The sequence below is a fragment of the Perissodus microlepis genome, chromosome 8, assembly GCF_051167445.1.
Source record: "Perissodus microlepis isolate ML-2025 ecotype Zambia chromosome 8, ASM5116744v1, whole genome shotgun sequence".
Lineage (NCBI taxonomy): Eukaryota > Metazoa > Chordata > Actinopteri > Cichliformes > Cichlidae > Perissodus > Perissodus microlepis.
Window position 1 is genome coordinate 4,905,319 of NC_140468.1, and position 25,905 is coordinate 4,931,223.

Genomic DNA, 25,905 nt, shown 5'->3' on the forward strand with positions numbered 1-25,905 from the left:
CAGCGGGCAAAGAGACTAGAATGACTAGATACCTCAACGTAGAGTTCTCTACCATCAACGAAAAAAGCAAAAAAAAACAAACAAAAAACCCAAAAATCAGAAATCGTTGGATTGTAATGATATTGATATGATAGTGGTTAAAAGAATCATTGAGGGCATTAAAAAACGTTTACACACATCTGTAATTTATCATTTCAAACTGGTCTATTTCCAGACAGGAATAATAATGGTTATAATAATAATAAAATAGTGGCCACAATAATGTCCACTATACGTTTTAAGTTGTGCACGCATGTTTCTGTGTATCAACTTTAATGTGTAAATAACAGTGGGCAGAGAGACTACAATTACAGGCCCTGTTTTGATTATCAATTTTCAGATTAAAATCTATTCTAACTTGAATAACGTGATATCGATTCATTAAAATCTTGAATAGTTTTTTTAAATATAAATTTCTTTTGCCCGAAACCCGGAATCTCAGGTTAAACCTCACAAAATTTCAACAACCACCAAACAGCTGAAAACGGAAATGAGAGCAGGTACACGGATTCTGCACAAAGACACAAACACAAAGTGCAGACCGCCTACGCATCGGAATCAGTGAGACGTCGGCTTCCTCACCCGAATGCCGTCATGGCTGAAAGCCGACAGCTCACAGATTCTGATGCTTTGGCGGTCAGCGCTTTGTGTTTATCTTTTTTGTGCTAGATTCTGGAGCTGTAGGCTTTGTCTCTCTCCAACCAAATTTGACTGAACCAGCAGCAAAAGAAAATCCAAACTACGCGTCATATTTCACTTCACATAGACATCGTCATGAATTCCTTCTTTGCTGTTTTGCTTCCACCATGGTAAAATGAGGCTTCATGCACAGCTCTCTTCCTTTCTCAGTGTACTTCAAGAACAGTTTCCCCATCTAAAAATCTCTGTTTTCTGCATTATTCGCTTGCTTATTACGCACAAGTCTACCGTTACAGCGCTGTCCGCCGCTGTGTTTTTGTTTTTAATTTAACTGACTTCCCACAAGAAAGTCTCAGTTCTGCTGTTCAGTACTGAAGAAATTTAAACTTTTTAAAATTATGCGAAATTGCAGAATGCTTAGCTGTGTCTCTAATGAAACCTCTGTAACTTTGCTCTGCTTCACTTCAGCAGCATAATGTTTATATGTTGATTCATGGTTTTCTGCTGTTTTTGTTCTACTGCAGATTATTTTTAAGGTTATCTGCTATAAAACGACCAGGCCAGGAAAATCTCCTTCATGTTTTTCTGTGTTTTATGCTCTGTTACTTTGACTCTTTAGCACTTAGCAATTTTCTATCCTACCTGAGCACTCCAAGCGTTGTCCAGGAGGAGTTTTGAGGCTACAGTTTAGAAAAGATCACTAACTGTCATGAGTGTTAATATTATTTTATTAAAATAATATAAGTCTGTTAAGTCTGTTAAAGGAAACCCTGAAACATTAAAATAGTTGAGGACCTTTCCAGTGGTGTCCAGTCTGACTAACATTTCTAAGAATGAAAACGCAATGCCTCCCCTTCAGAGGATGTAGGATGTCTTATTTTTGTGTTCCCTTTATTTTTTGAGCAGAGTATATGGGACTTTCCCATCATGTGCAGTCTAACTTTCAACATTTCCAGGAACGAAAATGAAGTGCCTCCCCGTCGGGGAATCGAACCCCGGTCTCCCGCGTGACAGGCGGGGATACTCACCACTATACTAACGAGGACTGCTACAAATGGTCGTGACACTGTGCTTTTTGTCACTGCATCACGTATACTTTAGGACATACTCTCTTGAATTGTTTACTTAACACTAGATTTACTAAACGGCCCTCAACTGTTTCATATTCATTCGCTATGGGAGTCCTAAACCACTACGGATGCAATATATTTTTGTCCACTATGGTCTTGTGGCGCTGTTATATAAATGTATAATCAGAATCAGAATCAGAATACTTTATTGATCCCTGGGGGAAATTATTTTTTTTTGTTACAGTGCTCCATTATAAACCAACATAAACCAACATTAACAAGACAGACAATACTCTAACTAAGAATAGTACAATATATACATATATTGTATAGTGATGACTCTCCCCGTTTGTCACGCGGGACATCGGGGTTCGGTTCCCCAACGAGGACGCATCACTCCTTGACTTTCAGGAAATGCCTTTAGGTACATGTGAAAGGAGTTTTTGTGATATGTGCCTTGCTGGTAGTAACAGTGTGTTGAGGAGTCATTTCACCCCTTGTCCCATACCATTCAAGATTAGCCGAAGTTAATACCATCATCAACACTATGAGAACCTCTTTCTCCCTCACTCCCATGGACTTCTTCATCCATATCTCATAATCTCAATTCCTTTTTTCCCATGAAAGCTAGTTTGCTGAGTGAGCAGTAAAAGCACTCCCAGCAGAAAAAAAACAAGCCATGTCTTTGTTTTACTGTAAAAAAAAAAAAAGAAAGAAAAAAAAGTCCTGAATGGTTGCTTAAAGGTCATTACAAATCCTGTGTGGTTCATGTGGTTTTTCCATTTCAGTTCCTTTTCTCTCAGTTGTTTGACAGACTTGGACTAGTTGCGCTCCAAGTTTAATTTGACATCGTGTTTACACAAAGAAACCTTGGTCTTCTATGAATCAGAAATACTCCACTTATCATTACAGAAAAATACGTCCATAAAATGAAAATAGTACATATAACACGTAAGTGTATATAGTCATGTCATGTTAAGATTTGTATTTGTTTCCAGTTTCCCACATTGTTTTTGTCCACCCCACCCTAATTATTTCTACCTTACTAAGTACACCTTTAGTGCTTCCATAGCAATTAAGAGAGCAAATGAGAGGTTCAAGTTAAAAATCGAACTCTTTAGGGCTTTCATTTGTACTTTGTGATTGTTTCATAACTATTTAAATATATTTTCCGAGTTTAACCTTAGATTTCGTATTTCATATTGCTCCTTTTTAAAGCAGCAAAAAATGTTCATAAAAGCCCCATTCTTGCACATAAGTATGATTGGTTTGTATATAATTACGGCTAAGGTCTTCTTCCTTTACATAACAGAATTTAAAGCAATATTCTGTTGTTTATGCCCGTTCAAGGAAAATAAATAATTTGCCAAATAATTATATAATAATAAATAATTCTGCATGCTGAATTCGCTTTTATTTTGAAATGCCGTGACACGGCGGAAGTAAACAGTAATCACGTTACAACCCGGAAGAAATGCCTTTTCTCTGGTTAACATTTGAATAGATGAGAATGACCAATTTAGCTTTTGGAGAAACGGTTAAACGCGATGCTGCTCCTGTTGTGCAGCCTCTCATAGTCGTTTTTGTGTCCTAATCTCTGGGCCTGGAGGTGGAGGCGGTCGACTACGAGCAGCAACGCCCCGATGAGAGCAGGCAGCCCGTCAGAAGGAGAAAAATATCCTCGGTGTGTTTACCAGGCGGTTCAGGGAGGCTGTTTCCCCGCAGTGTGTCGTTAGCTCACCGTGCGGCTGTGCGACTGGTTCTTCAGACGGAGAGGAAACATGGCTGAGCTGCATGTTGTGGAACCTAGCGGTGCTGGCACCATAGAGCAGCCCGAGCACCGCGACATCCGGGGCTCGGTGCGCCTGGCGTCGCCCACCCTCATTGTTCCGCCGCGGAGCAGCCAGCTCAGCCCGGGTGGGGTGTCAGGCTGCAGCGGCGGCGGCGGAAGGTCGGTGTTTGGGTTCCCGGTGAAGAGCAATCCCAGCTCCCCGTCCGAGCCAGTGGACAAGCCGGGCTCCCGCTGGGTCCGGCTTAACGTCGGTGGTACCTACTTCATTACCACCAAACAGACGCTGTGCAGGGACCCCAAATCTTTCCTGTTCCGCCTGTGTCAGGAAGACCCGGACCTGGACTCTGACAAGGTGAGTGGGACGCCAGAAAAACACAAATATATACAACACAGGTTCATACAGCAAAGGGACGCAAAGAACACAAAAACCGTGAACACTAAACTGTAAAAGCACAAATTAAAAAGTGAAAAATCAATTTCCACAGTAGTACCCATCTGCCCTGTACAAAATGTTTATAGACTACTGCAGGTAAAAGCACAAGGACGATACACTTCAGTTTTAAAAATTAGAATTTTCTAAATTAGTCCCACATTTGCGAGAGAAAAATTACACGAAAAATGGCAAATTTTACATTAACGAACTTCAACGTTAAAGACAAAAATATGGAAATTTATGAGAAAAAAACTGAGAAATTTAATAGAAATAATAACAAATATAGGTCAACAAGCCTGAATATTTACAATAAAAACCCCATAAAATTTGTAAGAAAACTTGTCAAATTTACAAGAAAAAAAACTATAAATATACATAAACAATCTTTCCAATTTAAACAAACAAACAAACAATAAAAAACAAAACAAAACATGGAACTTGCTCCTCTGTTAACTTGCTCCCTCTGTTAACATGGAACTTGCTCCTTGGAACCTGTTAATTCTTGCAGGACGAGACAGGAGCATATCTAATCGACAGAGACCCCACGTACTTTGGCCCTATCCTGAATTACCTTCGGCATGGAAAACTGATTATGGATAAGAATCTGGCAGAAGAAGGTAAAAAGCAAAAGCATAATGCAGAGCTGTCAGTGAGCAGCATCTCAGACACCAAATAACACATTCATTCGATTTGTGTTTCAGGCGTTCTGGAGGAAGCCGAGTTCTACAACATTGCTTCCCTGGTGAGGCTGGTGAAAGAGAGGATACGGGACAACGAGAACCGGACATCTCAGGTAAACAAAACTAAACCAAAATAAGTCTTAGTGGCTGACTTTTTTTCCAGTGCAAATATAACCCAGGTAGCTTGTAAAGTGTTCAAACAAAATGTGTGCCTGCCTGCAGATTGTTGATGCTTTTTCAGTAATGCTCTGCGTGCCTTTGCTGTGTCCCTCAGGGCCCTGTGAAGCATGTGTATCGAGTACTACAGTGCCAAGAGGAGGAACTCACGCAGATGGTCTCGACTATGTCGGACGGTTGGAAGTTTGAGCAGGTGCAGAAAACACAGCTTTTAAAATATATGTCATCTTTTAGTTCATGCTTTAGTTGATTCGACGCCGCAGTTTTAAGCTCCGCTTGCCCTGAAATGTATGCCAGCACATTGTCAGGTATTTATTTCCACACAGGAAAGACTGGGGCACAAAATGTTTTAATCATGAGCAGGAATGGATAAAAGTACTTCATTTGGTCTTGACCTGAATCTGTATGCAGTCGGACTCTGTCACCTTGTAGTTTCCTCTATATTAGTAATCATGTTTTATCAATATGAACCTGTATAAATTTTTTGATCTTCAAAAGATAAAAAAATCAAAAAGAAAAAGATCTTTGAACCTTATAATGAAGGTAAGTATGAATTAAACCTCTGACATTATAGTAATAGCTGTAAATAATTATAGTCATTGCCACATGTGACTACTCCGCAAAGGTCTGATTATGACTATTTGGTACTTTTAACTTTAATAGAAAATACCACATTTGTTGCATTTATTAAATTTAAAGAGCTAAAATAACACAACTCATTTGCCTTTTTTAAATTACCAACAAACATGACAGAACTAGTAGCACTTTTAGGCCTACTCTGAAGCAGTTGCTATAAAGCTCTGCAGGAAACTTTGAGCTCTATCCATGTTTGTGAAAAATAACCTGAAGGCCTCAGTCACAGTCGTCTAGAGACCGATTGGCAAACCCTTGGCATCCTCCAGTTGCTAGGGGAAAATGTTTAATCTTCAACCACCCTCAAGCACCGGCATGTCACAGTTGGTGCTCAACAAAGCCAATGTGGTCACCATAAACAAAGCATAAGTCAGCGGCTTTGGCTGTGAAGGCACACCTGTTTGTCCACAGACTGCTGATTTATTTTGTTTTTGAGTTTCCCCAGTGATTTTAATGTCTTTGGAAACTGTAGCTAGGGTAAGTTAAATAAATAAAAAGTTAAAATTCCAAAATGATATCCATCAAGTCTTTTGTCAAAGCGAGAGTGAGTCACAGGAGTTGAGTTGCAGGGTGGCCATCCTTGCTGTAGGGCAAAGAAAGAGGTCATGAACAGACTACAGAAATGCAGTGATATATGTGCTGAAATATTGCTGTAAGTCTATATTGGCAAATAAAATGTCATTTATTAATCGTATCTAATCCCTTTTTTCAGGCTGAGTATTCAAAATAGGAAAACTTAAAATCATTCAGTTGTTTTTTTTGTTTTGTTTTTTTATATAATGAATATTTCTTTGTTTGATTAGGGGTTGTTTTGTTTTTTTTGTTGTTGTTGTTTTTTTTCAGACATTTTCAACAGTTTCTCTAAAACAACAACAACCAAAAGTAAATAGCATGGTAGAACTAAATTAAATGGAAAAAACACAAGTTATTGACTGAAAAGGTGCAGAGTGTGAAACGTCTTGGAAATGTAGGCTCTCTTCTAACTCCAGATCTTTTGTTTCTTTGCCCATCTCCGCCCTCAGCTTATAAGCATCGGCTCCTCATATAACTATGGCAATGAGGACCAGGCTGAATTTCTATGTGTAGTTTCCCGGGAACTCAACAACTCCACTAATGGCATCGTCATTGAGCCCACCGAGAAGGCCAAGGTAAGTCGACATTTCATACCGTTGTTCAGGCTGTCTGAACATCTCCTGCAAACTGCAGCGAAGGACCGTGTTTATGTATTAAAACCCAGTTTATAAGCCACAGAAGCTACAGGATCCATGTGTAGGAACCAAAGCTGCACTTGAATCGTCCAAAACGCTAAATCCTACTTCCTTTTGCCCATAACTTTCCCTTGACTCGATAGAAAATGTCACAAGGTCACTAAAAGATCTGAAGAGGTTTTAATGAGCTCAGACAAGCTAACTGCTCTGACGCTAGACTCCTTAATAATGTGGCCAGATGTTGTTGATGTGAGTCTGCTGTGTTAAAACCACAGTGCCCCAAAGATGGGCAAAAAATGAGCGCATCATGGATACTTCACCCCATGAAATGTTTCATATAAAAGAGGATCACTGGTGGAAAATTATTACTTCATTATCTAGTTTGTAATCTTAAAGAACAGGGAGTGAAACAGCTTATTAAGTGGAAGTAAATGCATCCCACAATAAGTTTGTGTTTTTAAATGGATGTTAACGACCGGCAGTGTAGTATAGCTGTATGCAAGACACTTAATGCGAGATACAGCCTACACAAGTGTCTGGATGTGCTGTTGATTCTTTTCTCTCCAGCATGCTGCCAGCATCCAGCATGCCAACAACCTGGGCTCGGTCAACATCAGTCAGTCTCGGCACGGTGGACCTGATGGTTTAGGGTCCATACTTGAATTTCAAATTTAATTCCGATACCCTGGAAAATGATCCATAATCGATGCTATTTTCAATACCACGGCAAGATTCTTAGCCCATCCTGTGGTAACAGAACTAAGAAATAACAGAAATTATTTTTTTAAAAGCTGGCTAAAGCGAAATAATAAGAAACATATTTTTATAATTATTATCTTGTTTACATACAACGTCCACACTTCTCCACCTTGGTCTGTAGCGCTTTACATCCACAGTTTTCTCTTCAGACCTGAAACCATCCTTGACTAAAACCCAGAGCCAAAAGCTACTCACAGTGTTGTCTAAGAGATTAAAGTTATGTGCTGGGAACTTAATTTAAAACATCCATTCTAGACATGTTTCATGACATAAAACTTGAATAGTTTATTTTCACTTCCGGCTGAAGAGACGCGCCAGTATAACTTCTGCCTTTATTTTAGGTTCAGTGTGTAAAATTATATTATATTTTTCAGTTTGGTCAACTGAGTTGTGTAATCCTCCCCCTCTCAATTCAAGTGCTTAACCCGAACTACAGTAGATACAACATGGGTAATAAAGGTAGCACTGAAGCACCTTCCTTAGTGTTTGTAGAATTTAATTATACTTTCATTTCACTTGACTCAGTGAGAAACCTTCCTAATGAAAATATTTGACTGTTGGACCATAAACCAGTCCATGCTGGATAAGACTGGGTAGAGTGGACCTTACCATCTCATGTGGCTTCTGCTCATTTGGGTGTTTTTCACAAGCAGCCTCTCTGAAAGTCAAAATGCATTTGTATGAAAAATTCATTTTCTGAAGTTTGAGACCTTCACTTGGTGGAAGGTTCATGTTATACTTTTACCGTAGCTCAGTTTATTGTGCTGTATTAAATGCTTAATGTGGAAGCTTACGCTACAACAAATACAGGAGCTAAATATAACCGCATGGATGAGCTCAGCTAGAAATAGTCTGTGTGCTGGCAGCCAGGATGCCACAAAAGTCAAGAACCTTCTGAACTTTACTGAGCCACTGCTGCTGTTGTGTTCAAGTCATTTGGTATCGCTTATCTTCGTAGTTCTTACCTGCTTAACAGTGAGTTAACAAGATCTGCAAGATTATTTTCATGTATGCGATCATATCCATGAAATCAATGCAAAGACTCGGATTTCATTCATTCCTCTTGTGTCTTTTTTATGGAACTGAGTTGGTTTACCAGATGTTATTTATCAATGAAAGCATGTTTTCTCAAGTATAAAGCATTATCGACCAAGTATTCATTATAAACTTTTTTTTTATAACATGCACTCTTGCAAATGACCAGCAGGGGGCCACTCCTGTAGTCTACGTTGTATACAAGTTTTTAGGGAAACGATTTCTACTTCTCACTTGATTCACTAACTTTCCGAATAATCTAATGCTGTTAATCATTAGTTTCATATTTTATTAAATCCAACATGCTGCTTGTTTTGAAAATTAGTTCCTGTTTTAGAGAAAAATAGGTGATAAAGCTGGTATGATTCAGATTTACAAATCTGTTTCAGGGTACTGGCGTGCTGCATCCTCAGTTTCACATCCATAATTATGGTGTCCAGGCTTTTCCCTCAGCGAATAACAATTTTAATAATTTCCTATGCTCTGGCTGAAAAAGGGAAGCTAATGCTAAAAGGAAACCCAGATTGCTTTGACTAATTGTTTGTTTTGGACAGATTTCAGCTGGACAAAAACCCCAAGCAGTTATTCTGCATCTGCATTCATTATGAAAAAGTATGCAAGGAATGAAATTTTGTTACAACTGGCTCAACAGAGGATTAAATTATTTTAAAAATATGTTAAATATATCAGTAAAAATACTATAGAGTGTACTGGATAAAGTGATGGCATAGAGAGTGGAAAGTTGTAAAAAGTGGAGTACAGCACACTAGGGCTGCACGATTAATCGTTAGAAAATCGCGATCTCGATTCATACTTATGTGCGATCTCATTTCCAAATGACAACGATAAAAAAAAAAGACGACGATTGTACCGCATTTTGATCCGGGACGTAATCTGCATGAAAACAAGCGCTCACTCTTCCTGCTCAACAAATGACAAGGGCGGAGCCTTATACCACGTGATACAGAAGCTGTGCCGTGTGATGCTAAAATTAGCAGGGAAAAAACAACGGAGAGCACGTCAGGGATGACGAGAAAGTGACAGGAGAAAATCCGTCCCGGTCAACTACCCAAACATCAATAACGGGAACCTTATACAGCGCTTCCCTGTACACGTCGAACTCCCGCAGGCACAAAGAAATTGCGGAGGCTATCACTTATCACCTGACCAAAGATATGGCTCCCATCAACACTGTGCAAAACCAGGGATTTAGGAAAATGATCAACACCCTAGACAAACGCTACACAGTGCCGTCCCGCAACTATTTTTCTATTGTTGCACTACCTGCTCTATACACGCAGTGTCGAGCAACGGTGGAGACGGAATTTCAAGCAGTACAACATTTTGCAGCAACAACAAAACGTGAGACATTTGTTGTTTTTATGTTTATTTATTGTTTTTATGTTCAGTCTCAACTGTTACGAAGTTGATGTGCAGTTAATAAGTGCAATAAGTATTTATACTGGAAAAGAAAATCGTGAGAGAATCGTGATCTCAATTCTAAGCCAAAAAATCGTGATTCTCATTTTATGCAAAATCGTGCAGCCCTACAGCACACTGACTGCTGAAATATTTACTGGATTACAACATTTCAGTCTGTCTGACCCTCTCTTTGTTCTCCTAAATGTCTCAGCAAATGTGACACATAGTTTCTGAAGGGAAAAAGCAAAGATTTGAGAATGCATGCTGTCTGTGCAGGAACCTGAACACCATCGCTTTTTTATATCAGTTTATTCTAACACTTCTTTTTTATTGCAAAAACCCCTCAAAATTCAAAGTGTTTAAGTGTTGTTTTTTTTCTTGCTTTTTCTTAAACGTCTTGTTTAAATGTTTGAAAGTGGTCTTTTTCCTGTCTGCCTTTCGCAGATCCTTCAGGAGCGAGGCTCGCGGATGTGAAGAGATCCTGAGCTTAACAACAGTTTATCAGCAACAACCACGTTGTTGTCGAACATTTTCTTCACTTTTCATAAACCCCCTTCCACCTTTTACCATCATCATCATCATCATCATCATGATCATCCGCCCCTTCCCTTCTCCTCTGGTGTGCCTTTCCACAGCGGGCGCTGTTGGCGTCCCCCACAATCCTTCAGTGCTGCAACGTGACCCTGGCTTGTCGTCTCGTCTCTCCTTCTTCACTTTGAAAGAGAGACGACAGGTTCAGGGCTTTTCCTCGTTGCAGCTTTTTGTTGGACAATGTGACAGGAGCGCAGGCTACGGCGCTGATATTAGCCTCTTGTTGTTCTCAGTTGGACGGACAGAGCTACCAGAAATCATCGTCTCCATCTCCACCTCGATTCTGGATCTCCATCATCATTATCAGACGGGATATCTCCTCTTGTCTTACACATCTGGCTCTGTTGATTTAGCAGAAACCTCCTCAGGACTCTCAAAGGACATAAAGGAATGAAAACACTCCACTTACTGACCGAGAGAGCATCGACTCCTCTGCAGGTGGAGCCCGAGACGGAGCAGTCGCAGGCGGATGATGCACAGACCGATCACTCATTATGAGCTAACCTGGAGCGGCATCTTTTCCGTGAACCAAGACGTCTCCAGTGGCTCCTTTTGATCTGTAAGAAAAGAACATACATGACTAAAAAACGGACTTACCTACACTAGTGTACAATTTGTCAAGGCATGTGAGGAATCTATATAAATCTATATAGGCTACATGATGAAATTATATGAAAAATTGAATGCAAATGGTGTAATTATTGATTTCTGTATCATAGTTGTGATATATTTACATATTCTGGTGGTTGAGTCTATTTAAACAATGGAGAAAATATCAGTTTTCCCACCCGTTAACACGGGTGTGAATTTGTGTATGCAGTGCCTCTCTGCTTTCTGTTCATCCTGAAATATCACCAGTTTTTCAGCTGCACGTTTTCTGTAGTGTTCCTCAAAGAAAAAAAGAAGATAACACCGGTAAGTTTTCTCTTAAATATCCGACTTTAAACTATTGCATATCTTAAAATTGTAATTAGGAATAAGGAAAACTACTGTCATTGTCATTTGTCCAAGTAAAGCGTGGCGGAGGTTGGACTGTGGCCAGACTGTATGCTGCCTCAAAACCCTGAAGCACCCCTCTCCTCTCGGGCCTCGTGCTATTCTCTTTGCCAATATTCGCTCACTTTGCAGCTGCCTCTTGTTGCCACACCAAAATGACTGTGTTGTCTTACACTCTGCAGCACTTGTAGCAACCGTGGCGCAAGCTAAACTGTACCGCTCACCGCTTAAAGCCCTGAGATACCTGAGTTTTATACGCTGTGTAAACAACGCTGCCAGCCGGGAAGTGAGTTCAGTTTTCATGAGCTCGAGAGCGAAGCCTTAGTAGTTTGGCTAAAGTATGTTGTTCTTGTGCTTAACATTATGTTGATATGTTATTGTGCTGTTTTTGACGCTTTCAAAAACACTGCAACAACATAGAAATCTTCTGTACACAGGCCAGGATGTGAGCTTGATTTATACTTCCACACTGTAACAGCTGCTTGGTGGTGAATAATGGAGTATATTACTTTTGCAAACGTAATGCATATAATGGGGTTATGGGGGTTACAGGGCTAATCTAGGAGCAAGTAACCTGCCTGAATAATTCAGTGTCAGTTGCCTGCTTTTTTTTTTTTTTTTTAGTAAACTATTAGGGGCATAGAAAGAAACCACACTAGCTGTGAATGCTAACAACAGCTTAGCAAAATTGTAATGCAGAAGTATAAGTCAAGCCTTAATCTGTGCACATGTGTTCAAGTGAACTGGCTCGTACTAAAGCGAAAACGGTGATTTGTCAGTTGACAGAAAATAAACGGGGATCTGTTTTGGCCATTTTAGCTCTAGAGTTTTATTCTTGAGCTTTGCATGAGTCACATTTCAGGCTAATCCTTATTTGTCCTACATTTGGGCCTTGGTTCAGCCGCTTAGCTCATCCTTGAACTGAAACAAGCTCCTTTAGCTCCTGGATCCTGGACTCTAGTCTGATTGGCTGCCCCTCGTAAGGACAAACTGAACTTTTGGCTCCCTGGGATTACTTGTACATAAGCTCACCTCATTTCATGAAACTTTAACTCAGCTTGATGATAGAACCCACTACTGTAGCACAGTAGGTCCCCTTTAATCTGCCACAATTGGATATCAAGTCACTTATCAAGCAGAAAGGACAACTGATCTTTCAGTTTTCTGCTTTTTCTTTTTCATATTTATGTAAATTGAATATAGTTTGGTTTGGAACTGGATCGGTGTTTCCCTAATTTGTAGTTTATCACATAATGAAAATTTTAAAACATTTCTGGAGTCCAGATGGTTCAAAATGGGTTCATGGGCCTTATCAAAATTGGGTAATTAGTCACATTTATTTTAAAAAGAAAAATCCAATAAAATAGCAAAATACCTTTTTGTACTTCTTAGTCACACATCTCACTTCTTACATCTTGGCTTCAGATGGCCCACCTCTCACCTTTGAGCCTATTTTCAATCATTTTTACTCAAATAATCAGTAACTGTTCAGCCAGTATTCATTTATTTGCTTATGAGCAAGAAAATCAATTTTACTAACAGGTGATGAAGAAATGCACCTAATTCTCACACTGAAAAACGATATTCTATTTCTGCTCCATCAGTGACTCACATTTGTTAATTAATTATTATATTTCATTTATTCTGTCAGTGACTAATCATTTCACCATCTGGGGTAAATGCAGCTCGTTCATGTGAGCAACTTGATGCAAAGTTTGAGCCATATTTGCACATATCAGAAGGAAAACTGAGAATCACGTTGTTCACATTTTAATCAAAGCTGAGGAGCGTTCTGTCATTATCGCAGACACCTATTACTGGCATTGACCCCTTTGGTAATCCATCCTTTGTATAAAGAATTTATTTGATGCAATTATGTTGTACCAAGCATGGGGAAAAATAATGCATTTTATTGGGGAAAAATGGTACCTTACCTGCTGTTGTTACGCTCCCTGACCATGTTCGGTCAGGATTCGGAGCTCAAACTTTGATGTGACTTCCTCTTTGTTGTTGAGGTTTTTTTTATATATATATATAATCTTCACCTATTGAGTGTGTTGTGCTGTTTTCTTCAACAGACCAGAGTCATGAGTAGACTTGCTAAAAATACTGCTAAAATGCCCAAACATGTCATTCAGAAGCACTTTTGTTTCCTCCCTTGTGGTTTTCTTGGCCCATTCAAAGCACCTTGGGTGTTGATTCCCTTCGTTTTTGTCCAGTGTTGTGCCTTTGACCTGTGTTGTGCACAGTTGTACTCCCCTCTTATCATAATGTGCCTCTCATACCTTAAAAAAGCCAGGAGGCACGTATCTGAGGTATCATGTATACTGTGGTCTTTTTATCCTGGTTTTTATCGTTGGTGTTTCTGTAAGAGGCGAACCAAACGGAAACACTACCCTTGGCGTTATTTTATTATATGTAAATTTTACAAATTGCTGCTTTCTTTGTGCCATTGCGTTCCAGCTCAATCCAACCACAATCCCTCACACTCCAGGAGGTTTGACATTTCTGTTGTGGTGGTTTGTTGGCATTGTTGGTGGAGTGGACGACAGGAAGTCCAGTCCAAGCTGGTTTCCCTTTTTTATTTTTGCTCGTATCTTAGTAAAACTCCAAAAATGCACTTGGCAATTAATTTGATGTCAAACTTATTGTATTGTGGCAGCTTCTTTTCTCCTTGACCTGCATGCTGAAGCTACCTACAATGGCCCCACTTTTAAGTGTGTGTAACCAATATTTAAAGCACTTAATGTACCCTCGTGAACCCCGGTTTGGTCTCACCATGGTTGCAGAGTTTGGTGGTTCCCAACTTGATTTTTTTTTTATTTTTTATTTTATAAACTTTCTTTCAGTGTTGCTTTTAGCCCAAGAGCTTAGGAGTATCAGTCAGTTTATAGACTGGAAATGTTGGTATTCAAAATGACAAAAGAGGTGATTACATGGCAAACGTTCAAGTACAGAAGCCTGAAAAAAAGCATCATCGCAGATATTTTGCTAGTGTCGTTAGCTTCCCATTAATACAACAAAATTTTATCTTTTAATTCATTAAATTTTTAATTCAGCTAAGTTAAAATATAAAAATATTGTAAATAGAACTAAATATATCACAGACTGGTAGGGTGGGAGTTTGGGCTAGCTACTGCTATAAAGGAAAAAGATACACGGGATTTATGAAACAAGAAGGAACATTTTTAATGATAAAACTGCCAATTTAAAGTTTGTTTAGTAGATATTAGCATTTTAAAGCCAAAATTAGAATTCTAATTATTCAGTGTAATGGGTTTAACACATTTTTATTTAAAAAACACACAATCAGAAGATTCTTTTGGAAATATCAATTTTACTGTTAACTGCCACCTCTGTGTTAAGCTAATTAGCTTTTAAGTTCTTGTTAGCATCGAGCTAGCCACACTATCGTCATGTAGTAACTAGCAAAGCTTTAGATTATTTTTTTCCCCTGAATTTAAATATAATTTAGCTGAAAATAAACAAAACCACCCGATCATCATGAAACAGAATGTTATACAATAACTTATTTTTTAAATTGTCCTGCTCTACAATAATAACATCAGCGTTTTGTTTAGCCACTGTGAGAGTGTTAGCGTGTTGATGTTGACTCTTTGTTTTATTTCTTGAGGAATTAAATAAACTGTTCAGACAAGCTAAAATGTTTTTAAAAAGTAGAAATATGCAACCAAAAAAGTTGGGAACCTCTGACCGAGCTAAACTTGGCAGTGTGTTCATCTCAATATTTTATTCAAACCATATTTTCTTTAAACAGAGAAACAACTTTTGACCTGTTTTTGTTGTTGTTGTTTGGTTTTTTTTTGGGGGGGGGGGGGGGGGGTATTTTATGTTTTTTTTTTTTTGTTTGTTTGTTTTTTTACGTTCACCTGTGCTAGTTACTCAACAAATAACATGCAATGTTAACAAATCTGCAAAAAATTACTCGTGAAAACATGAGAGCATGCATTGTACTAGAGATGTCGTGTACTGGATTTTGTCTGACCTCTGTGTTAGTGCAAACTAAATGTGATGCATGGTGGTGGGAAGCAGAGGGACGGCATGGCTCTGTGGTTTGTAGGTGTAGATTTTTTAAGTGGAACAGTTGGTCTACAAGTCGACGTATTCTCCTACTCACAACTTCTGTTTCTTTGTCGTTTTTGTATCTTTGTCACGTCAATTGATCTTAAAAGTAGAAACAAGAGCTAGCTTTAATCACATATTACCCTACTGATGATATTGCAGACGTTTCCACCCCCATAACCTTGGTTTATATAGCATTTATGTGACCTGCAGGTCAACACAAAACTAAAAAAAAAGTTTTTTTTTAATTGATTCATCATTTTGCCAGTTAACCTGTAAACACCTGCATGCGTTTGTGGACATGCACACTTGTACACTCATTTAGACGTATTGATAATGTCACCTATTAACTTACTTTGTGTTCATTTATCAACAGTATTGATGTCAAATGTGAATATTGTCAACTGAGACTGTGGAGAAACGTCTGGAAGCCGACAAAACATTTTGTCTGATTGTTTGTTTCACTTTTATTTATTTTATATTTTCTGAATTTTGTCTACCATGTAACAATTTTAACAAAAACCCAGTCTGGTTTTTATTCATAAAATGTGTCTGTGTTTTAAATTGTGGCTCACTGACTATTTGTTGGTTCCTTTGAGTGTGGATTAAAAAAAATAAACAAAGTGAAGTTCATAGCAAAATATATGTTTTGGAAATGTCTGTTTGCAGCCAAATTTGAACGTTAGAGACAAAGCTTTAAGACCTACCACAATATTAAAACCATCTGACTAGCATTATCTAGGTCTTTGTGCCTTTAAAAACACTTTAATCAGTCTGGGTATGGACGTGGAACCACGGTCAGTGGTCCCGTGGTGGTGAGTTTCCATGACACTCCAACAACAGTCCTTTGATATGTGGAGTCTGCATGCTGAAGCCTCAGGCTTAGATTTTCACTCATCACTGCCATATATAGCACAAAAGATGGATGAAGCCAATACAGAAGTGCCTTAAACCTGCATTCTATTTAATGACCAGCAGGGACCCTTATAGTTGCAGGAAAACTGCCCTCAGCTCCTTCTGTTACCTCAGTAAATACCCTTGTAATGATTTCCATGTGTTAGTCTCCAGTTTCAGGTCATATTGAGCTTCTCATTAGCAAATTATGGTCATCACAGGTGTGAAAAAGTAGGATTGTCCAGTCTAACAACTAGCCAATCAAGTTGTCAGTCAATGAGCTTGTGGTTTCACAGCCTTCCAAAAGCTCAAGATGTCAGGATCAAAAATGTTACCTTAAGACTTCACAACAGGACTTCACTCACCTATGGGTGGTATCATTGTGGTGGCATCTGAGCCTAGGAGGTTTGGTTATCAAGCTCCATCCATAAACTATAAGTGGATATGATAACTGCTAATTCGTGCTGTAATACTGCACGTACTTCTTAGATGCTATGTACCACACAGGAAGCCATTATATATTTATCAAAAGCAGCGCCAATACTGTGGTGAGATTCAGTTCAGTGACTCCATTTAGCACTGCTTTATCCCTTGCAATGAAAGCAGGTATTCCCCTAACATTAAACCTTAACAGCAAACAAACGGGTGTTCAAAGATCACCCACTTGAGAGCTGGTGTGAGTAGTTGTTTGGTGAGTGAAGCCACAACCTCAACTAGAAGTGTGAACACTTTGGTCTGCAACAATGTTTAGGGCATATGGCTTCTTACTATTGGACATATTTCTGTTCTTGTCCTATTTACCTCAGTGCAGCATTCATTACCTTAAACCCTAACATTTTATTAGAGCAGAGATTAGATTATAACATATTAAAGGTACTGCAATGCACTGGTTTGAATCATATCTATCTGATAGACTCCAATTTGTTAATGTAAATGGAGAGTCATCTTTACACACTAAGGTTAGTATTGGAGTTCCACAGGGTTCCATGCTAACCTCAACTAGAAGTGTGAACCCTTTGGTCTGCAACAATGTTTAGGTGGGTAGCAAAGTTGGAATGCCAGAACTCAAGGTTGTATCAGCTCATTGCTACATTGTATAGCAAACCAGGGGCAGATCTAGATACATTTTCTAGGGTGGCACTGAAATCAGATGGGGTTGATTTTATGTACTGTATAGCCTATACGATGAAGATTCCTTCACAACCACCAAAAAAGCCCCAGCTCAAGCTGCAGCTCTTGCCTCTCCTGAATATGCTGAATTATTTTAGTTAGATGTTTCTGAAAAAGGTGGTGTTATGAAGTCTGTCCTTTTTCAGAAAAAAGGAGGGAGGACGACATGTACTGATGAAGTACATTTCAAGAGGGGACAACATGGAAAAAAATCAGCAACATTCCAGAAAAACCAAAGTCTCCAGCATTTTGACGCAGCTAAACATCATCTATGGAACAGAAGGGATCAACATGGCAGCTGGAATGACCTCCAAAGTACATGAGCTGCATGACTGTGCTGAGGTGGGAAATGTGTCTGAGACCGGGACTAGACACTGGCAGGAGGGCCAATCTAACCTTGCAAGTCTAATAGATTATTTTAAAGCTTAGAACATTAGTAACAGAAACTGTGAAAACATGCACATAAATTAAAATGCTGGATTTAATGACACTAAACCCAAAACAAAAAACATCAGAGTGTGATGTGTAATTTTTCTAAGAAGTGTCAATATACAAAATAGGATGAACTGAAAGCATTTTCAGATTTTTTCCTCTTTTTTTTTTATTTTGAAATAATTGCACTTTGGGTTCCTGCAACTGTGAATTTCTTAGCCCCATGTTGGCTTCTGCTGTTTTAATGCATTGCAGTAGAACAGCATGTAAATGTTGGAGGGTCAAAACATAGGACTGTGACAGTGGACCTTGGTTGAAGCAATATCCCTGTCACTGAAATCTATCAGCAACGTTTAAATGGTGCCTTATTAGTTTTTAACAAATTTAGAAATCCTGATTTGATTTTTTTTTCTTTAGAGCTAAAGATTGCAATCCTGTGCTTATATCTTAAAGAAGTGAATTTCAATTCTTAGAAAATAAATTACTTGAATTTGTGAATTTTACCACAGATGGCCTTTGCTACAGGGAATGAATATCAGTTCTGTTAATCATCAGCTGATTTATTAGGTCAGATCTTGTAATATTTCTTTATACCTCAATCATTTGTAACTCTGGTTTTGCACATTATTGTCTTGTTGATCGTGCTAGACTATTGCTGAACATTAACATTACCAGCAATTGCTATTCCAGTGTTCTATAAATCCTCCATAAATCCTATATAAGTCCTCTCTCTCAGGTCTGACCAGAGGACAAGAGATGGTTGCCATGGTGAAGTGGGAAGAGTTGCCTTAATATTACAGTGAAAAGTTCACGCCATACAGGGCGTAAGATGACCTGAGGGAAGAATCCAAGACAAAAAGGAGGAGCCAAGTCTAAAGCCACGGTCTTCCCTCGACTTTCTGACCAAGCACATTGGTATTGAGTTTTTATGGCACATAATAAACTGTTTACTATTTGGGTGCGGCATCATTTGTCTCTAGGATTCCTTGAACGACAGAAAAGGTCTTTCTAGGAATCGTAGAATTAACTTGAAATAACAACTATTTAATAATAAATTTTGAACACTTATACTTTGAGCACTTTTGTCTTTTCACAACAAAACACAACACGACAGATGCCATCCCACAGCAGCGTGTGACCAAGCTGGTGAAAGGAAGCATTAGGAGGAGGTGCCAGGCTGTTGTGGCTGTGTATGGCTCTTCCACGTGCTACTAAAGCTCCAATTTGTTAAAAGAATACATTGATAAATTGCCCATATGTCATATTGATCATTTAAAAAAATGAAAGAAATACCTTGTGTTCAATATGATGTGTTCAAGATGGTTACCTCACATCTTAAAATGAAAAGCCTGGTCTTGTACCCCTGTCTTTCTGCAACATAAAGACATTTTCCCAACGACACCACCAATCAGCTCAATAATAACCACAATCGTTTTACAGACGTGACATTATGTACAGCTACTTTCAGTACCATTGATATTTATTTAGAGCATTAATTAATGTTTCAATCTTAAATATTATCAATCTATCTCTAATAATTGTACCACAGGCCTTCAAGTTTCAGTCAGGTTTCAGAGCTCATCACAGCACAGAAACAGCTTTAGTGAAGGTTACAAATGATCGTCATATGGCGTCTTACAGTGGACATATCTCTGTGCTTGTCCTGCTTGACCTCAGTACAGTGTTCATTACCTTCAACTTTAACATTTTATTAGAGCAGAGATTAGATTATGACATTTTAAAGGTATTAAAGGTACTGCAATGCAGTGGTTTGAATCATATCTATCTGATAGACTCCAATTTGTTAATGTAAATGGAGAGTCCTTTTTACACATTAAGGTTAATATTGGAGTTCCACAGGGTTCCATGCTAACCTCAACTAGAAGTGTGAACACTTTGGTCTGCAAAGCGTTTACAATATATACGCTTTCTTTAGGCATTAATATTAGAAGGCATAGCTTACATTTTAATTGCTATGCAGATGACACCCAACTTTATCTATCCATGAAGTCAGATAAACACACCAATCGGTTAAACTGCAGGAATGTCTTAAAGATATAAAGATCTGGACAGCCTCTAATTGTCTGCTTCTAAATTCAGATAAAACTGAGGTTATTGTACTCAGCCTTATACATCTTGGAGATATGGTTTCTCACACTGTGAACCTTTGAGCCATTTTTGACCAGGATACGTTTTTTAAATGCACATATTAAACAAATATGTAGGATTGCTTTCTTCCATTTGCCCAATATCTCTAATATCTTTAAAACCCCTAACCCTACAATATCCTTTCTCAGAGTCATTCCAAAAAAATAGTTCATGGATTTATTTTTAGGCTGGACGACTGTAATTTGTTATTATCAGGATGTCCTAAAAAATCCCTGGAAAACCTTCAGTTGATCCAAAATGCTGCAGCACGAGTACATAAAGGAACTAGAAGGAGAGAGCAGATTTATTCTATATTGGCTTCCCTTCATTGGCTCCCTCTTAAATCTAGAATCAAATTCAAAATCCTGCTCCTCACATATAAGGTCTTGAATAATCAGGCCCCATCTTATTTTAATAAACTTATAGAATAGTATCACCCCTTTAGAGCTATTTGCTCTCACACTGTGGGCTTACTTGTAGTTCCTAGAGCAGGAATGTCCAACTCCAGTCCTGGAGAGCTACTGTCCTGCATTTTTAGATGCCTCCCTACTCCAACACAGCTGAATAAAATGGTTGGATTACCTCTTCAGCATGCCATCAAGTTTGGCAAAGGCCTAATAACAAGTATTCATTTGATTCAGGTGTGTCAGAACAAGGATGCGCGTAAAAGCTGCAATACAGTAGCTCTCAAGGACTGGAGTTGGACATCCCTGTCCTATTTAAAAGTAGAATGGGAGGCAGAGCCTTCAGTTTTCAGGCTCCTTTTTTGTAGAACCAGCTACCAATTTGGATTCAGGACACAGATACTATCTCTACTTTTAAGATTAGCCTTAAAACTTTTCTTTTTGCTAAAGCATATAGGGCTGATCAGGTGACCCTGAACACTCCATTAGTTATGCTGCAAGTGGCCTAGGCTGCTGGGGGATTCCCATGATGCATTGTGTTAACAGACCTCTCTGCATTGAATCATACTTATTCTTAATCTCTGGCTCTCTTCCACAGTGTGTCTTTTGTCCCGTCTTCCTCCCCTCACCCTCACCCTTAAAATAAAGAGCAGTTTGGAGTCCATAGAGTTCATTTTTCTTCTCACATGTTTACAATGATTTACTTGTTGCTGTGCAGGTTACCTGTTTGAATAACATGCACAAAGACTGCTTGTGTTTTAAAAGATACAAAGCAAACTTCAAGGCTTTTTTGATGATGTCAGTGATGCATCAAATCAAAACGCAGTCATGGAATGTGGAAATTTATTCCCAGTTGTTGTTGTTGTGGCTTTAACAAAGCCTATATTATTAAAACCTTTCATTCATAATAATAATCACTGGTTCAAATTCACGGTGTGTTCATTTCTAAACTTATGGATGTCTCTATCTGAAAAATAAATGGTATACATTTTTTTTTTTTTTTTTTTTGTGTCCCGTTTGGATCTTTAGCCATCAGAATTGTTGTCTTAAGGCCAAGAAAGATGCCAAGCGGATTTATTTTACCAAGTGGATCATCATGGCCTTGCCATATTGGTCCATTTGATTGACCTTTATTATAATTATGAATTTATTTTATTTTCGGTTGCTACAAACGGGACAGACATGACTGGGGGATAGGACAGGGAGAAAGAATGAAAGAAAGAGAGGGAGAGAAAGAAAGCCAAAGGGGAGAAGAGACGGTGAGAAGGGGGGGGAAGAAAGAAAAACAAACAAACAAACAAACAAAACACCTGGATCACCTGTATGGAGAAAAAAAAAACAGAAGAGAAAGCAAACAACAAAGAGCAACATAATAAAAAAAACAGCACCATCACAATAAACTAGCTAGCAGTAGATAACAGTAGATACTAAATAATAAACGATATTGTGCAGCACGCAAGATAGACAGCGCACAATGTGCTTTGAGGCAGCAGCCAAGAAAGGTGTAGTCCGCGTCTGTGAACACCCGTGTGTACACCTGTGTGCACACCTGTGTGGATCAGCATGCTTGTATTCCAAAGGTTTCTCCATGTAACGATCTGCTAGGGAGTGTGGGGAGCCATAGCCCCGTCAGAATCAGAATCAGAATCAGAAAGGGTTTTATTGCCAAATGTTGAGCAGGTTTACAACATTAGGAAATTGCTGCGGTGCTTAGTGCAAACATACTGTCATAAATAACGCTTAAATAGACATGAGAAAAAAAAAAAAAAAATAAAAAATAAAAAAAAAAAAATAATAAAATAAAATAAAAAATAAGAATAAGAATTAAAAGTGCTAAGTAGATAGATATATACATGATATATACATGAGTGCAGGTGGTGATCAGTGCCAAACATGGAATGATGCAGTGAACACAGCGTAGGGTCATGTGTTAGTGGTGGGAACAGTCATACGGTTATTGTTCATGTGTCCAACAGCAGAGGGGAAGAAACTGTTCTTATGGCGAGAGGTTCTGGTGCGAATGGACCGGAGCCTCCTGCCTGAGGGGAGCAGGTCAAACAGACTGTGTCCAGGATGAGAAGGGTCAGCTGAGATCCGAGCTGCACGCCCCAGTGTCCTGGAGGTGTACAGGTCCTGCAGAGATGGGAGTCTGCAGCCAATCACCTTCTCAGCAGAGCGCACAACACGCTGCAGTCTCTGTTTGTCCCTGATAGTGGCTCCAGCGTACCACACGGTGATGGAAGAGGTGAGGATGGACTCGATGATTGCAGTGTAGAATTGCATCATCGTCCGTGTTGGCAGGTTGAATTTCTTCAGCTGCCTCAGGAAGTACATCCTCTGCTGGGCTTTCTTAATGACGGAGGTGATGGTGGGCTCCCACTTCAGGTCCTGGGTGATGGTGGTACCCAGGAAGCGGAATGAGTCCACAGAGGTGATGGGGGTGTCAGTCAGGATGATGGGGGGGAGTGGGGCTGTGTGCTTCCTGAAGTCCACAATAATCTCCACTGTCTTCTGGGCATTCAGCACCAGGTTGTTGTGGCTGCACCAGGACACCAGACGTTCAACCTCCCTCCTGTAGGCAGACTCATCCCCGTCCGAGATGAGTCCAATAACGGTGGTGTCATCTGCAAACTTGATTAGCTTGACAGACTGGTGGGTGGAGGTGCAGCAGTTGGTATACAGGGAGAAGAGCAGAGGAGAAAGAACACAGCCCTGAGGGGAGCCGGTGCTGATGGTCCGGGAGTCCGAGACATTCTTTCCCAGCCTCACGTGCTGCTTCCTGTCCGTCAGGAAGTCAGTGATCCACCGGCAGATGGGATCAGGCACATTCATCTGGGAAAGCTTGCCTTGGAGATGGTCTGGAAGGATGGTGTTGAAGGCAGAGCTGAAGTCCACAAACAGGATCCTGGCGTAGGTTCCTGGGGAGTCCAGATGCTGTAGGATGAAGTGTAGGGCCATGTTGATGGCGTCATCTACAGACCTGTTGGCTCTGTACGCAAACTGCAGGGGGTCCAGGAGGGGGGCCGTGAGGGTCTTGAGATAGGAGAGAACCAGGCGCTCAAATGACTTCATGACCACAGATGTCAGAGCCACAGGTCTGTAGTCATTTAGTCCAGTGATCCTTGGTTTCTTGGGGACAGGGATTATGGTAGAGGACTTGAAGCAGGCAGGCACATGACATGCCTGCAGTGAGGAGTTGAAAATGCCAGAAAACACTGGGGCCAGCTCGTTTGCACAGTGTCTGAGGGTGGCAGGAGACACACCGTCTGGGCCGGGAGCTTTTCGAGCATTCAGATTCTTAAACTGCTTCCTCACACCTGCTTCATGAATATGAAGAGTAGTGGTGGGAGGAGGTGGTGTGAAATCCCCCTTTGTGTGGGGTGAGGAGGGGGGTGTTGTAGGTGAAGTGTTTGATGGTGGTGATGGCTCTATGGAGGGGGGAGAGGTGGGGGAATGAGTGTCTCTATTGTTGGGGCCGTTGGAGGTGTGAAGGCTGCCTGTTGGCTCGTCAAAACGGCAGTAAAAGTCGTTAAGGGTGTTGGCCAAGAGCAAGTCATCAGTGGAGTGGGGGGTTTTAGGCTTGTAGTTGGTGATATTCCTAAAACCTTTCCACACAGAGGCCGAGTCATTCTCTGAGATCTGCTGCTGCATCTTCTCAGAGTGCTGATGTTTAGCAATGTCCACTTCTTTAGTGAACCTGTACTTGGCCTCTCTGTAGCAGTCCCTGTCTCCGCTTCTGAACGCCTTTCTCTTTTCCAGCCACAGCTTTTTGAGTTTAGGAGTAAACCAGGATTTGTCATTGTTATAACTCACCCTGGTGCGTGATGGCACAATGCTGTCCTCACAGAAGTGGATATAGGAGGTGACAGTGTCCGTAAACTCGTCCAAGCTGTTAGAAGCAGCCTTCATTGTGTCCCAGTCTGTAGACTCCAAACACGTGCGAAGCTCCTCCACAGCCTCGTTGCTCCACAGTTTTTTAGTCCTCACAACAGGTTTGGAGAGCTTCAGCCTCTGTCTGTACGCGGGGATTAGGTGGATCATGACGTGGTCAGAAAGTCCGAGTGAAGCGCGGGGCACCGCGCGATAGGCCCCGCTGATCGTACTGTAACAGTGGTCTAATGTCCTCTCCTCTCTGGTCGGGCATTTAATATACTGCTTGTATTTGGGAAGCTCATGGCTCAGATTGGCTTTGTTAAAGTCCCCAAGAGCAATAATGAGAGAGTCCGGGAATGTCCGCTCCATGTGCAGTATCTGCTCCGCGAGTGCGCACTGAGCTGCCTGCACATCTGCATCTGGCGGGATGTAAACAGCGGCCAAGATGAATGAAGCAAACTCCCGCGGAGAATAAAACGGTTTGCAGTGAATGAAAAGGTATTCCAGAGAGGAAGAGCAGTGCTGAGCAATCACTGTTACATCTGTGCACCAGCCACTATTAATGTAGAAGCAGACACCTCCACCTGTGGTCTTACCAGAGAGAGAGGCCTGCCGGTCCGCGCGCAGCAGATGAAAACCCTCCAGCTTGAGCGCGCAGTCCGGGATGTCCTCACAGAGCCACGACTCCGTAAAACATAAGACACAGGAGGAGGCAAAGTCTCTGTTCATGCTTCTCATCAGGGCCAGCTCGTCCATCTTATTCCTGAGTGAGCGTACGTTGGAAAGGAAGATCCCAGGAAGAGCAGTTCGCAGTCCGCGTCTCCTCAGACGCACGAGTGCGTCCACCAGGGTATGAAGCAGGTATGGAGGAGATCCAGGCCCCAGATATCCAGAGGCCCCAGAGTACAAGGACCCGAGGAGGACCACCAAAGGGGGGGGGAACCGTGCCACCCTCCTGGGAAGAGCTGAGTAGAGCCCCAAACGAGAGGTCACCCCGCAGCTACAGAGCAGAGGCCAGAGGGGGTTGCAGTGGCGTGCCCGCGGGCTCTGCCGGCAGCCAGCTGTGCCAGAGAGGACCGAGCTTCAGGCCCAGAGGCCAGAGGCCTGAGGGCATCCCACCCCCCGGAAGGAGCCCAGCCGGGCCGCAGGCGCCCGGCCCCGCCAATCGGCCACCAGGAGTGAGCCGGTACATACATGAGCGCCCAGCCCCAGACGACAAGGACCACCAACACACCAACGTCTGAGGGCATCAGCCACCGGCAGGGAGTGTGGTGAGGGGAGATAGGCCTCCGTACTTTAGAGGGCCTGAGATGTACCCAGAGAGGTTGAGTCTAAGACCCAACCTGACATATAGACACAGACGAACAGGCACACACGGACACAGACGTGCATTCCCACCCCCATATGCACAACCAAATACTCGGCAC

The 25,905-nt window shown here is 40.7% G+C and overlaps 1 protein-coding gene and 1 non-coding gene across 2 annotated transcripts; one reads left to right on the top strand and one right to left on the bottom strand.

The window, feature by feature from the left end:
• Positions 1–1,651: 1,651 nt before the first annotated feature.
• On the bottom strand, positions 1,652–1,723 carry trnad-guc (transfer RNA aspartic acid (anticodon GUC)). The gene has a single exon. It is a non-coding gene; the product is annotated as a tRNA-Asp (tRNA).
• Positions 1,724–3,195: 1,472 nt separating this feature from the next.
• kctd2 (potassium channel tetramerization domain containing 2) lies at positions 3,196–16,198 on the top strand. The gene is made up of 6 exons (XM_084937113.1): positions 3,196–3,892; positions 4,482–4,590; positions 4,675–4,766; positions 4,928–5,023; positions 6,486–6,611; positions 10,332–16,198. Exons 1-6 carry the CDS (start codon positions 3,530–3,532, stop codon positions 10,359–10,361), a joined length of 816 nt encoding a protein of 271 aa, XP_084793239.1. The 5' UTR covers positions 3,196–3,529; the 3' UTR covers positions 10,362–16,198.
• Positions 16,199–25,905: the final 9,707 nt, after the last annotated feature.